Source organism: Lissotriton helveticus, chromosome 6, assembly GCF_964261635.1.
Source record: "Lissotriton helveticus chromosome 6, aLisHel1.1, whole genome shotgun sequence".
Taxonomy (NCBI): Eukaryota; Metazoa; Chordata; class Amphibia; order Caudata; family Salamandridae; genus Lissotriton; species Lissotriton helveticus.
The window spans coordinates 254563871-254578553 of record NC_136067.1 but is presented as its reverse complement, the minus strand read 5'-3'; the positions used below and the strand labels follow the sequence as shown (position 1 = coordinate 254578553).

The 14683-nt window shown below is 47.2% G+C and overlaps 1 protein-coding gene across 8 annotated transcripts in view; it reads right to left on the bottom strand.

Moving 5' to 3' along the window:
- The window catches only part of ITSN2 (intersectin 2), a 1402222-nt gene that overhangs the window by 868194 nt on the left and 519345 nt on the right, over positions 1-14683 (bottom strand). For all 8 annotated transcript variants that reach the window (XM_078647702.1, XM_078647706.1, XM_078647705.1 and 5 more), the window contains one exon: positions 11615-11877. In XM_078647702.1, the coding sequence (XP_078503828.1) occupies positions 11615-11877 (263 nt within the window). The remainder of the gene's footprint in view (positions 1-11614; positions 11878-14683) is intronic.

The window sequence follows — 14683 nt, the reverse complement described above, 5'->3', positions numbered from 1 at the left end:
GACCAGGGGACCAGGGACCTCTCCCTGCCTCGTTTTCCCCCGCGCAGCCGAGGTAGACGCTGCAGCGGGTTGAGGCTCTCTCGTTCGCCGCCATCGGCGACCCGCTCCCCGAGCCACGCCCACTCTCATCTGGCCACGCCCACTTTGGGGTTAAAGGTAGGAGCTGATTGCTAGCTCGGCCACTGGATTCTCCCCTGCCTTCCGCGGGAGCTCTAACTGAAGCCCTGATGTTTTTAAAGTCTTCTGTGTTTAATTTCGTGTTCTACTTTTTTAATTAAAAACCTACCTACCCTTGCAGGGACCTCTCCCTGCCTCGTTTTCCCCCGCGCAGCCGAGGTAGACGCTGCAGCGGGTTGAGGCTCTCTCGTTCGCCGCCATCGGCGACCCGCTCCCCGAGCCACGCCCACTCTCATCTGGCCACGCCCTGAACGGCCCTATAAATCATGTGCTTCCCCCGTACGCGCAGAGGACGGGCACAGCGGGCGCGCCGTTTGCGCGCCAAAGGCGCGCCTAAGGCAAGCCCGTCTGCGCCCGTCCGCGACCGGCCGGGACCAGGGGCCATAGACCCTGCTCATTCTCTGTTTTACACATCTGCGCAACTATCTGCACTCTCGCTTCCCAGCCCTTTTATTCCCTTACTGGCACAGCGTCTTGACACACTAGGTATCCTTGCACCCAACCCTCCTCGTTCTCTCCCTTTTCCTCACTCCTCCACCCCTTTCCCCTTTGCTTCTTCGGCAACACTTCCCCCCCCAGCCTTCACCATCTGCAGCCTCTGCTTTTTTGCTTAACACTCGGTCGGCAGTTAAGCATCAAACCGAGCTCTTCAATCTCTTATGTTCAGACTCTCCCGACTTTTTGTTTCTCACCGAAACCTGGTTCTCTACAGATTCACTTCCCGATCTCCTGGCTATTCTTCCCGACACTTATTATGCTCTTCGCGCGGACCGCCCGGCTGGAAAAGCCGGTGGCGGAGAGGCAATGATAGTTCGTTCCACGCTTAGATTTCAGCTTCTCGACCATCCACCTATACCCAACGTGGATTTCCTTGTAGCCCGATCCATCAACCTCACCGATCCCCTCACCTTTGTGCTCATGTATCGTCCTCCCCTGGCCATGTCCCAGTTTGTTCCCTCACTACAGGACCTTTTGGCCACCTTGGCGGTAAACAACTCGTCAGTTGTCCTACTAGGGGATTTTAATTATTGGCCTGATGATCCCAGAGAAAGTCCGGCTTCTAAAGACTTCTCTGCTACCCTCCAGTCACTAAATTTAATTCCCTACATCACTACCTCCACTCACGTCAAGGGCCACACTTTGGACCAAATTTGGTCACTGCGTCGCCATATTTCTTCCCCTTCTATCCTTCCGTGCATCTGGTCAGACCATTTTACCATTTCTTTTAGCATTCTTTCTGCTTCTTCCGTTAAAGCCCCTCTTTCCAAAAATATATTAGCCCGTAGCTGGAATCAGAGGGACCTCACTCTTCTCTAGCCTCCTCAGCGCCTGACTTGACGGACCTTCCCCTTGAATCTCAAGCTGATGCCATCACTATTTGGCTCTCTTCTTCCTGTGACACCGTGGCCCCTCTCAGGAAAGTCAAATCTGCAAGGCCACATGACGCCCACAGATGGTTCACAAGTGAACTTAAAGACCTCAAACTTAGCCTAAGGCGCTCGGAGCGCCATTGGAGGCGAAAATATTGTCCTTCACTCCGCACTAAATATAAACTTCTGCTTAACAGCTATAAGAAAGCAATTGTGACGGCAAAAACAAATTACTTTACAGAGAAAGTTGCTCTCTCTGCAAATAAACCCCGCGAGATCTTCTCCCTTGTTAAGCAGCTTGCTACCTCTGATCGTACGAATGCCAGTTTTGCCCCTTCCCAGTCATTTTGTCTTGTGCTCAATGACTACTTTATCGACAAAATTGCCACTATAAAAGCCAATATCCCTGCAGTCTCTCAACCCCAAGTTACCTGTTCCCTTCCCCTTCTGCCCCTCTTGTTGGATCACTTCCCCTCCATCTCCACCGAAAGATTTCTTTTTTTGCTTGCTAAGGTCAAGTCCGGCTCCCCGGCTGACTGTGCCCCGGCCCGGATTCTTCAAACCCTTTTCACCCATTGTCCTGGACCCCCTCTTACCCTGCTCAATTCCTCGTTGGTTCTTGGTTCTGTCCCTTCTTCCTTTAAAACTGCAATAGTTTTTCCCATCATCAAAAAACTCGGCTTGGATCCTTCCTCCCCCCATAATTTTAGGCCCATCTCCCTTCTTCCCTATTTGGGGAAGATTTTAGAAAGCCATGTCACATCCTGCCTGTCCTCACACATTGAGGAACACTGTCTCTTAGCTTCCCATCAGGCGGGCTTTCGCCCGGGCCATTCCACAGAGACCGTGATCACTGCAGTGCTGGATGAGCTTAAGGGAAAAGCTGATTCAAATCTCCCCCAAGCTTTGGTACTCCTTGATCTGTCGGCTGCGTTTGACACGGTCGACCATGCCATTCTTCTCGACCGTGTCAGCGCAGCCGGCATCAGGGGTAAGGCACTCTCTTGGGTAGCGTCCTTCCTCCAGGGCAGGACCCAAGCCGTCCATCTTGCAGGATTCTCCGCCCCCCCGCCCTCTTGTGTGTGGGGTTCCCCAAGGCTCCTCTCTTTCCCCCCTTCTATTCAATCAGTATATCTACCCTCTCATTCTTTTGCTTCGCGAGCTGGGGGTCTCCGTGTATAACTACGCGGATGATCTCCAGCTCATCTTTGATCTTTCTACCTCCGACTCTCCTTTCTTTCTCAGTTCCACCCTAGTTTTCATCTCGGAATGGATGTCCATGAATCATCTTAAATTGAATCCGGACAAGACGGAGCTTGTCCTCACGGGTGGTCCCACCAATCCCTGGTCTCCGACTCATTGGCCCCTCTCCTTTGGTCCCCCTCCCCTACCTGTTCCTTCCGTTTGCACCCTAGGCATCAAGGTCAGCAACAACCTTTCTATGCACGCCCAAGTTAGCTCCGTTGTCTCATCTTGCTTTTTGTCCCTTCGCCTTATCCGAAAAATTTCCTGTTTTTTTTCCACAAATGCCCTCAAATCCATCGTTATGGCCCTCATCACCTCCCGTCTTGATTACGGAAATGGTCTCTATGTGGGTATTCCGGCCTTTGAAACACGACGGCTGCAGGCTATTCAAAACCAGGCAGCCCGTCTTATTTTTCACCTTCCCAAATCCTCGCACATCACCTCTGTACTCAAGTCCCTCCACTGGCTCCCGGTGCACTTTAGATCCTTTTTCAAATTGGCCTGCTTAGCCTTCCTGGCTTATACCCATTCTGCTCCCCTCTTTATCGTTTCCTTAATAACTCCCTATACCCCAGCTCGCACCCTTCGCTCTTCATCTCTCCTTCTTCTCCAAGTTCCCCGATACCGTAAATCCAGAACCGGTGGCAGTCGCTTCTCGGTTCTGGCTCCCCAGTTCTGGAACAGTCTTCCGTTGTCCATTCGTTCTATTCCCACTTATCTCTCTTTTCGTAAAGCCCTAAAAACTTTCCTTTTTTCCCAGGCCTTCCCCGGTTAGTCCCCCCAGTTGCTTTGTAGAATCCGGTTCCCACCCTCAGCGCCAGGAAGCCGCTTGGCCACAGTGCGCTTTAGCAAGTTTCTTTTTCATTTCATTTCATTTCATTTCAGGGTGTTGGCACATGCAGTGATCCAACAGTTGAGTTTTAGATTGAAATCTCTTTAATTAATTTTAACACAATACATTATGGACCGCCTACATCCGCACTACAGTGGTGATGGAACTTCATGCAAGCAGTGAGTGTCATTTAATAACAACTTTAAGAGAACTAAAAGAGTGAAAAGGTCAGGCACGAGAAGGCCGAAGAGAGAGGAGAGGAGAGGGAGGGCGGGTGAGGCGGACGAGGGAGTGGAGTCAACATTCATGGCTTCCCTTATTGACTCTGGTACCTTACGTAGGCACATCTGGTGTTGGTGTTGTTAAGCATAGGTTTTTCAAATATTGAGGGCAGGACAATTCTCGGAATTCCTGTGACAAATATTGTATGCAGGGGGGCCACATTTTATCAAAGCGAGGCAGTTGCTGTGTGGCTATAGCAGTCAACCTTTCCATGCCCAATACATCCCAGACCTTATGTAACCAATCCAGGTGTGTTGACACTGCATCTGTTCCCCACCTAACAAGCAAGAGTTGTTTCGCTGCACCCAGCAACAAGGTGATCGCTCTGCCTCAGTGCAATCGCATCGGGTATGTGAATGAATTGGGAAGGCCTAATAGTATGTAGCTTGGGAATTTGGGTATATCAGTGAAAAATATGGTGAAGACCGAATCCAAAACTTTGGACCAGAAGGGTTCCAATTTAGGACATTGCCAGAGTATGTGCATAAGTGTGTCTTATTGCTCACACTGGCGCCAACATCTCTCACCACCGGATCGGTTCCACGCAGCCACTCTGTCAGGCGTGTGATACCAGTAGTGGGCGATCTTGAGGAGCATCTCTTTGTTAGTAGTGTTCAATGCTCAGAAGCGTGCCCAGTGGAGTATATCATTCCATAACTTATCCGTAAAAGTACATTCGCATTCTCTCTCCCAACGGGCGCGGACCTGTGAGGCTAGGGGACGGATTGTTTTACCAAGAAGGCATAAATGTCTGAAAGTAGCTTGGCATCCGAGGTTCTGGTGAGGATCCACTTCTCGAATGCCCTCAAGGGTCTGCTGGCTTGCGGGCGGATCCAGGGTTGAGTGACCCAGGGAGCCACCATGAGGTATTGCCACTGTGTCAAGTGTGGTAGGTTGTTGAGGGTTTGCCATGTGCGGAAATCCATAAGCCCATTGGTGTCAAACATGTCGCCTATTCGCTTACAGTTGGCCTCCTGTCAGGGCTTAAATGCTGGCCCTGTGAGTGCTGGTGGAAAGTCTGGGTTGCCAATCATATGTGTTTGCGGCAATATTGGAGTGGAAAGCCCATGTTGTTGCAGTACCTTATCCCACACCCCGACTCTGGCCCGCATGACTGGGGAGACATACACACCCATCATGCTTTCGGCAACCAAGGTATCTTCCAAATATGGGTGGCTGCGATGGCCTGGTGGATGAAACACCAATGTTTTTCTGTAAGTGCACAGGATCATTCCACCATGTAACAGAGCTGCGCCGCCTGGAAATAACACCTCAGGTTCAGGACACCCAAGCCTCCAGAGGCCAGGGGGAGGTAGACTCGAGTCTCAGATATTCGCGCTTGCTTGCCATCCCTGATAAAATCCCACAGGAGAGATTGTATCCTATCAAGGACCCGTGGGGGAAGTTGAAGGGGCAGTGTTTGCATAGTGTAGAGGAACTTAGGAAGGAGTGCTATTTTAATTGCTGCATGGCGTCCCAGCCATGAAAGCTTATGCATCTTCCATTTGGTGAGATTGTGCCTTGCAAGTGCTAGGAGGGCCCCATAGTTGTGGACGTTAGTGGCTGTGTTGTGAAGCGCACCCATAAGCCGAGGTACGGTATGCTGTCCTCTGCCCAATGGTATGGATATTTGCCCTGCAGCCCCCAGGGCTCTATCTCGGGGAGCAGGCACTTCTGAGGGTTGATCTTAAATCCTGAGGCCGCTCGGAACTCATCCATCTCGACGATGGGTTTGTAGGTGTGAGAAGCACGTCATCCGCATATAATATTTTCTTAAGCTGCCTGCCTTCCATTCCGACCCAGGAGATAAGTCGATTAGACCTTGCTTTTTTGGCAAATGGCTCCATGTAGAGCACGAAAAGTAGTGGCGACAGCGGGCAGACCGGTCTGGTCACTCTCTTAATGGGGAAGGCAGATGACTTTATGCCATTGACTTGTACATTCGCCTGGGGGGTAGAGTAGCAGGAATTGATCCAGCCACGAACTCTGGGCCCAAATCCGAATCCATCCAACACCCGGTCTAGGTAAGGCCAATGTACGAGGTTGAATGCTTTCTCTGCATCGATGGTTAACGCTAGGGCTGGGGACTGTGTACGTTGTATTTTTGTCCAGGAGATGGCACAATGCTTTACTGTTGTCGCTACAACGTCTTTTCTGGATAAAACCGGGCTGATCTGAGTCCACCAATAACTGCACGTAGGGGGGCCGGCCTGTGTGCTAGGATGATAGTGAATATTTTTGCGTCAAAGTTCAAAAGAGAGATTGGGCGGTCCCTAGGGTCTTTTCCTGGCCTTGTTAGACTTTAGTTTCTGGATTTCTCGGCCTGATAGAGATTCTGATAAAAATCTCAGAAGGCATTGGCTACCTCTACGTCCGAGGAGCAAAGGGAGTTATCCATAGACTGTATCTTAGGGACCCGCCGCTCCGATGCTTGCGCTCAAAGGTGGTAAGTCAAGTTGCGCCCTGCCTCGTTTCCCCCTGCATAATATGTCTGGCGTATTTTTAGAAGGGCTTACTCAACACAACTCATATCTAGCACCGGCAGATGTTTCCTTGCCTCGTTCAACTGGCGACGATTACCACTGATCCTGACCTGACATGTGCAGCCTCCATGTCTTTAATCTGTGTTTCCAGCCTGTCTCTATTGAAACCTGGTGATATAACTGGAAAATGCCCTCGCAGTACCACCTTCAAAGTTTCCCAAAGGATATGTATGGGTGTCTCTGGGAGATCATTATGTTCTAAGAAGGAGTTGAGTACCAGCTCTTATTTTGTCATATGTTGGCGCCAGGGGTGCAGGCCGATCACGGCTTCCGGATTCTTCACGCGGTGAGGCCGCAAGTGCACCTCCAAGCGAAGCCGCATTCATGCTCGTGGTCCAGGCCCGCCACACTGCACTGCTCGATTCACCCCACTGGGGGTCTACGACTGACGCTGCTGAATCTGCTGAGGCCCGGGGCCAAATGACACCTTGGGCCACCAGGCAGATGCGTCTTTGAAGCCTCCCGCTTGGCTCCCAGGCTTCTTGGCCTGCTTGCCTGGCAGACGTCCGATGGCTGCGACCTACTCCACCGCAATCTTGGACACGCTTCCTCACAGTTGAGGTTTTTGATGGCTTTAAGCAAGTCGCTGATGTGCTCGGGCCAGAGCTTGGGGAAGGCAGAAGTCCACTCTTCTTCTGGGATGCTTTTCCATCTGCGCTGGCAGGTTCCAGTGGTGGTAGGTCTGTGACAGTGCAGGATGGGCATGCTGAAACAGACAAGGGCGTGGTCTGTCTAGGTCATAGTAGCTGGCTTCGCGACTGTGATGTTGCTGATTGAGTTTTTCACTACAGCAAGGCCTATATCCCCAATAAGATAACATTGGGACTACCTTATTATATTTTAGAAGAGTAATATCCAAATGAGAAGGTATGACTGATCCAAGTTTGATGTCTCTTGAATCACAATTTAAAATCCAAACTTAAGGTCAAGTCGGATTTTAAATAGCATTTCTGAAAATGCCACTTTTAGAAAGTTGGCATTTACTTACTTCCGCCATTTGGTGCCTCCTGCCTATCTCTGATCACATGTCTGGGTGGGTGACTGCTGGGCTTTGTGTATTGCCCCTAGACAGCCACACACAACGGGAGCATTGGATGTGTCTTATTGGGCCATCCTTGCTGGATAGGAGGGACAAGCAGCACCCAGGGCCCGCTGCTTCATCATCGCCATGAGGGCAACGGCCATCGCAATCACCACCAGACGCCATCATTTTCCTGACGTGAGGGGAACGGCTTCACGGGCTTCTCAGGGACTGGGACTTCAATTCCCAGAGTCCTTTGCTTCGCAAACTGTCCGGAAGCGGCAGAGCGCGCCTGGAAGTGCCATTTAAACAGCGCCAGCCCCACGCAGCGCGGGACGTGCGCGGGCCACGTCCGGATGAAGCCCGGGCCAAGGGCAGGCCCGTCCTTGCTGGTCATCGCTAGGAAGAGGCAGGGCAGGGCCACCTCCTTTTCATCTGCGATTATTGGTAACCCTCCAGTTATGCCGACAGTTAGCCCACTCACAAACATAGATGACACAGCCGGAAGGAGCAAAGACACTGGCGACTGCGTCATTGTAAATTTGACAACCCCTTTACTGCTGGCCGTATCTTATCTAGGGATAACATTTTCACTCCGTTACCTGGATCTGCTGTTATGGCTTTACCCCTTGGATATTTTTATAAGCAAGCCCCCAACAGGGGCTGGCTTATAACAAACCAGCTCCTAGGTAACAATTTTCCGCTTCAGCCCACTTAGCCCCCGAGTCAGATGGGCAGTTTTGTAGTACCCACACATTGGCTTTAGATAACAGATTCACAGTTTTATCCGGATTGGAGAACTGCAACTGACTAAGGGCCTCTGTACCTCCTGGACCACAATCAGTCACACTTCCTCAAACCCAAGGGATGGTAGCGATGAGGCCTAATCATTTTTTATCCTGGAACATTGCAGGGTTGGCTAATAAGTTCCAAGGTCCTCGGTGGTTATGTTATATGAAGCAACACACTGTAATCAGTGTTTAAGAAACATGGTCAGTGGATTGCGATCTTTTCCTAGAAGGCTACAAGGCATTCTTTGTCCCGGCCATTTCATCGGCGAGCGGAAGACCATGGGGTTGCCTAGTTACTTATAGCTCTGTGACTGTTGATTGCAAGTTGCAGGTGATCCCAACTACATACCCGGGAATTTTGGCACTGTCAGTAACTAGGGGGTAAACAAGGGGAATTTTTAATTTCTATAACTCGGCGGCTTGTCCGCATGAGGTGTGTAACATTACCAACCTGGGAGCACTCATAAAACAACTCATGGGTCGTGGATTTTATAACTTTCTGGTGTCTGATGATTTTAATATACACCCATGCGGTAATCCTTCAATAGCCTGCATCACGGAGTTGTGTTGCCCCTGTATGAGGGGCTTTCACTTTGACCACCATCCCCAAGGAGAACGGTTGAACAATATGTTAAACAAACTAGATTTGATGGTCACGATGTCCTTAACGGACCTTCACACCAAGTTCATTTATTGATTATATTTTAATTTCTTCGTTGCTGCTATCCTTTTTTATGGTTTTAACATTTCAGAAAGTGAATTTAGTGACCATAATTCTTTAACACTACATATGTCGGGCCCATTAATGATAAAGACTGGGAGGCTACAAATAAGGGCTCTCTGAAACCGACGGATGGAAAGCGAAGATTAAAATGGTCTCAGGTGTCTCTCGACAGCTTTTATAACAAGGTGAAAACATCCTGTGCCCATGAACTGTCACTATGTACATCTGAGAGGTCCTAATGAGATCCTTGGTGCCTATGAGGCAATAGCGTAAACTGTGGGCGATCTGCTAAGTGCCTTGGCCAGAGGCACTGCCTATCATGGCCCCAGATGGTTTGACTCAGAGTGCTATCTTAAGAGAGTGTCTGTCCTTAGATAACGTGGCTCGTATCCCCTGGCCTAATTATATTAAAAGAGGATTTGAAAAGATTGGGCAGGAGTTTTATTTTTTAAGCCAGATGTTTTTGTAAAAAAGGACGTGGAATTAACCAAGTCAGCATTCTTGAGTAGAAGGCAAGCAGATCGGGATGCTGAAGAGGCACGGAAACCGAGTGTTCGGGCATACCTATTTTAAAGAAACAATTTTAATCAGGTCAGACCTGCACTAATGTATCTCCAATTGTTGAAGGGTGACTGCATCATTTTTATTGTAGGGTTTTTAAAGGTATCTATGAAATCTAGGCCATTTATGGACATGTAGAGTCTATTTATTCAGACATGTTTTTAGATGATTTATTGTGTCGTAACAGAGTCTGTTTTTTAATATTTTGTTAACAATTTATTGTTTGTATGTATGTATTGTATCTGTGTAACTTTTATGGTTTTACAAATAAAAACCGAACAAAGTTTATTGACTTGACTGTTTTACCGTTTGAATTGTTGCACAAATACTTTACACATTGCCCCTAAAGTTAAGCCTGACTGCTCTGTGCTAAGCTACCAGAGGGTGAGCACAGGTCAATTTAGGGTTTGCCTGCTTCTTACCTTGACTAGGCTTCTGGCTGCTGTTTGACTAGGTCTTATTGGTCAATCAACAACCCAATTGCTGGCACCAGGTGACATTTTAGGCTCAAAACAGTTTCCTGCCAGTATCCTGTGTGACTTTGTGTGCATCGTTTGCCCTCATGCACAATTTGCCGTCTGGCGAAAAGTATTCCTTGCAATGAGCATAATATTTTACAAAAATTACACTAGGAACATATTTCACGATTTAACCCACTCCCTAACTACTGTCAAAGTGTTGTTAAACTATTTATTTATTTGAAAAGTTTTATATAGAGCTGGCTAGACCCGGAGGTATCAGAGCGCTTCACATGAGATAGGTCATTCTTTAGTACATTGTTACATAGTTATATCAGTTACAGTTACCAGTACATGCTTAGGAGAAAAACGTGAGCTTACACAATAATATAAGATATTAGCGTATAGCATTTCCAAGACACATGTCTTATGGGGAGTGGAACGTAGCAGGGGGGAAAGGTAATGGTATTTCAAAACCTCCAAAGGAGGTAGGGTTTCTTTTTCTTTTTACGTTCCAATTTTTAACTTCCCTACATTTCTCAAATGAACACAGACGTATTAATTCTAAAAGCTATAGCTCGAATTCCACAGTCATTACATGTGGTTACTGTCATACTGTACTAGAGTTCCAAACCTACAATCACCACCTTGTGAGCTGTGATTGCTTGACCAAGCTAGATTTGCAAGGGTGCACAGTGAAGTCCAATTGTGCCAGAGGAACTAATGCAACATGATAAACAACAAATACAAGATCATAACTATTGGCCATGGCACAGAGAAAAAAAACGTAACCCTTTGCCTGCCAGAATGATAGTCACTGAAAAAGCAAAGATTAAATGAAAATATAGTTACGTGCTAATGAGTTTGATATTTGTCATCAAGTGAACAATGCACCATAAGCAGTGATTTTGCCACAATTTAATGATCTGCACTAATACTACATAATTGATTGAGAGGAAGACATTCTCTAGAGAAATCCACACATAGCTGCTATTTATGGACCCCAGACATTCAGGGCAACATTTCCTTAATTAGCATTCTGGGACTTATTTTTGATAATTTGAGAAATACAACAAAAATATTGAGCACATTTGTCTAAAAAAAATAATAAGAAAAGTAAATATATCGACTTTTGAACTCTATCTTCAGACTTCAAAAGATATTGACCCAGGGATTCAAGGGTTGTATGGTGTAAAAAGAGAACAAAGAAGGACATGTGCTTGAACAGCCTTTTTGTTTAAAAAAAAAAAAAAAAGCTAAAGCACCGAGGTGCTCAAACATTCCTGCAGTGAAAGAATTAATATCTGTTGTACAGTTCCACAAAATCTATTTCAGGATTAATGATGGTGCCAAGTAAGAGATAAGCGGAGTACTAATTTTAAAAAATGTCACATGCTTCCCTCTGTCCTTGGTGCAGTATGAAATGCTGTTTTGATACCATAGTACACTGTTCAAAAACACAAACATATTAATACTACATAATACACAAGCTGTTCTCCACATGGAAGTAAATATTTTACAAACCTTTAATAGTGATACCCCAATTGAGCTCAATTCTAGGAGCGCAGAACTAGCATTTTATTTAAAAAGAAATTATGAAATGTAATAACCTCACGCCTTTCTATTTCCTTCCTCTTCTCTTCCTCCTTTTGCCTTTCCAACTCGCGTTGCTTCTCAAGACGTCGCTCCAATTCCAGCTGTTTTTTTCGCTCCTGTTCCTGGCGTTCTCTTTCCTTCCTCTCCTGTTCTTCCCTTTCTTTTTGAGCTTTACGTTCTGCCTCCCTCTGCTGCTGTTCCTGGAGGACCTGGCGCCGCTTCTCCAGTTCCATGTTTCCCCGTTGATAGTTTTCTTTCCTCTTGTCCTCAAAGGAAGCTGAAATGAAAATTAAGCATGTAAAATTATTATATGCATTGCATGCGAAGGACAAACAAAAGGAGAAGCGGACGGAAATTTGGGAAAGTATATACAATCAGCAATTTAAATATGGTGGAGCAGGATATCATGTCACAAATAAAATCACAAAGTACAGCCTAAGAGACAAAAGTTGTGCCACCAGTTTCTCATTTTAAGGATTGTTTAACCCTGAGTAGCTGTAAAAACTAAAAACATAGGACAAAGTTTTGCCTCCAGAAACCAGAGTGTAAGGAGACAATGTGCATTAGTTGGACTGGTACAAAAATGTCAGCAGTGTGAGGATCATACAACTGGAATCTGGAAAAGGCTTCTTTCAGATACTTTCCAAGATAGCTATTGTAGGCACATTTTGGAACACACCTGAACTAGATTAGTTATTTTGCTGCAGTGACTATGAACAGTATGTGACTCATAGCATAAAACGTATGTTTTGAGATTTATTTTATTTTATTTAGATGATTTATAAAGCGCATCAATCGCCCCACATGGGGTGTCTCCGCGCTGAGGACAATGGAGGTAAAGATAATCTCGCTCAGAACAGGAATGTCTTCAGCTTTTTCCTGAAACTGAAGTAGATGTGGGTTAAGCGAAGTGTTTCGGGTAGCTGGTTCAAAATTTTTGGCGCCCCATTTGGTTTTCTTGAAACGGGGAATGACTAAGAGACCTTTGCCTTCTGAGCGAAGCTTGCGCGTAGGGGTATATATCGTCAGCTTGTTGGATAAATAAATTGGACCCAGCTGGTGGAGGCTTTTGAAGACTAAGCAGCAGATTTTGAAGTGGATACGTTTGCGGACCGGGAGCCAGTGCAGTTTGTGGAGAACGGGGAGGGAGGGCGTACGACGGGGAGCGTTGGTAACTAGGCGAGCTGCTGTATTTTGGACCACCTGTAAGGCCTGTAAGGCAGAATCTTTGGCCGAAATAGAAGAGCATTGCTAAAGTCCAGCCAACTTAATACCAGTGCGTGTATAAGAGCCTTACGGGTGGTAAGGGGGAGAAAATGAAAAACTTTCCGTAAAAGACTCAGGGCATGGAAGCAGGTACGTTTCGCGAGTGCTGTGTGCTCCTCCATATTAAGTTTATTATCCACGAGTACCCCAAGGTTTTTTACCACCAATTTAGGGGTTGGAGCCGTGCCTAGTTCTTCCGGCCACCAGCTGGTGACTGCCTCCGTGAATAGCATGATTTCTGTTTTGCTTGTATTAAGTTGGAGGAAATTTTGACTCATCCATGCCTTAATTTTAAGCATGCCTTCAGAGAATATTTCGTGGATATTGGGAGCATCTGTATCATAAGCGAGAAGCAGCTGTGTGTCGTCTGGGTAGGAGTCCGGGATAAACCCGATCTCCCTAAGCAGAGCGGCCAGCGGGGCAATATAAATATTAAAAAGGGTGGGGCTGAGACAGGAGCCCTGCGGGACTCCCTTGGTTACAGAGGATGTCTTAGCTTTGAAGGGGCCCAGATTAACTGTTTGGGTTCTGCCCTCAAGAAAGTTTGTTAGCCAGTCCAGGGCTGTATCCTGAATACCGATGGTGAGCAATCTGTCGAGGAGGATCTGATGCGAGATAGTGTCAAAGGCGGCGGATAGGTCGAGTAGTATAAGAATGACTGCCCGACCCACGTCCGCTTGCAATCTAATATCATCTAAAACCTTAACCAACGCAGATTCCGTACTATACCGGGGACGAAATCCCGACTGAGAATGGTCGAGGCAATTGGAAGTCTCGACGAAGGAGGAGAGATGCCTATTGATATGTTTCTCCAGCAGCTTGCTATATAGCGGGAGCAAGGAGATTGGTTGATAATTTGCGATCACATCCGGTGGTAGTTTGGGGTTTTTCCTAATTGGCATGACTTGTGCATCTTTCCATTCCTTAGGGAGTTTGCCCTCAGTGATGGAGCTGTTGAAGACAACCCTCAGAGGACCAGCCAGTTCAGCTGCAAGAGTCTTAGCAATTTTAGCCGGGATAAGGTCTTTAGGGGACCCTGACTTGACTGATTTAAGCAGGGTCTCGGTTTCTCCTATGGTAAGAAGGGGAAACGTTCTTGGAGAGAGCTGAGAATGCGCGAAGAAGCTGGTCTGAGGGGTGTCTGAATCTGGCTCATGGGGGCTGGGGGGGGGGGGGAATTTGGCGTAGATGTCCTCAATCTTCTGCGTTAAAAAATTGGCTATATTGTCACAGAGGAGTTGGGACGGTTCGTCCTCAGGGTTACAGGCTTTAGGGTTGATTAGGGAATTAAGAATCTGGAAGAGTGTTTTGGAGGTGTTATCGGCTTGCTCTAGTTGAGATGCTATATGTTTTTTACGGGTATTTCTAAGATTTCTATGATATTTATTCTGCATCTCTTTAAAGTTGTCCCTGTCCGATTGTGTTTTGGATCATCTCCAGATACGCTCCAGTGCTTTACATGTGCTTTTTTCTGTCTTCAATTCTTGTGTGTACCAGGAGGCTTGGGGCCGACGGGCCTGGGTGGCAGCCTTTTTTAAGGGTATGGTAATATCTAAGGTGTGATTAATAGCCTCCTGAAAGGATTTAAGATGCACCTCGACTGTGCTATCCGGGGATTGCGGGAAGGCGTGGAATGCTTCTGCAAAGGAGGCCAGCAGAGGTTTGTGCCATTGCCTGAAGCTACGTATGCCTGGTTTTTTAGGTCTCGTCCTTTACCATTCCGATGGAATGGGAAATGGCGAGAATTCAAGTGCTCGAACTGATTGTCAAACCACCGCATTTTTTCGTGGCGTTTTCTTCGAGTGCACGTGGCCACA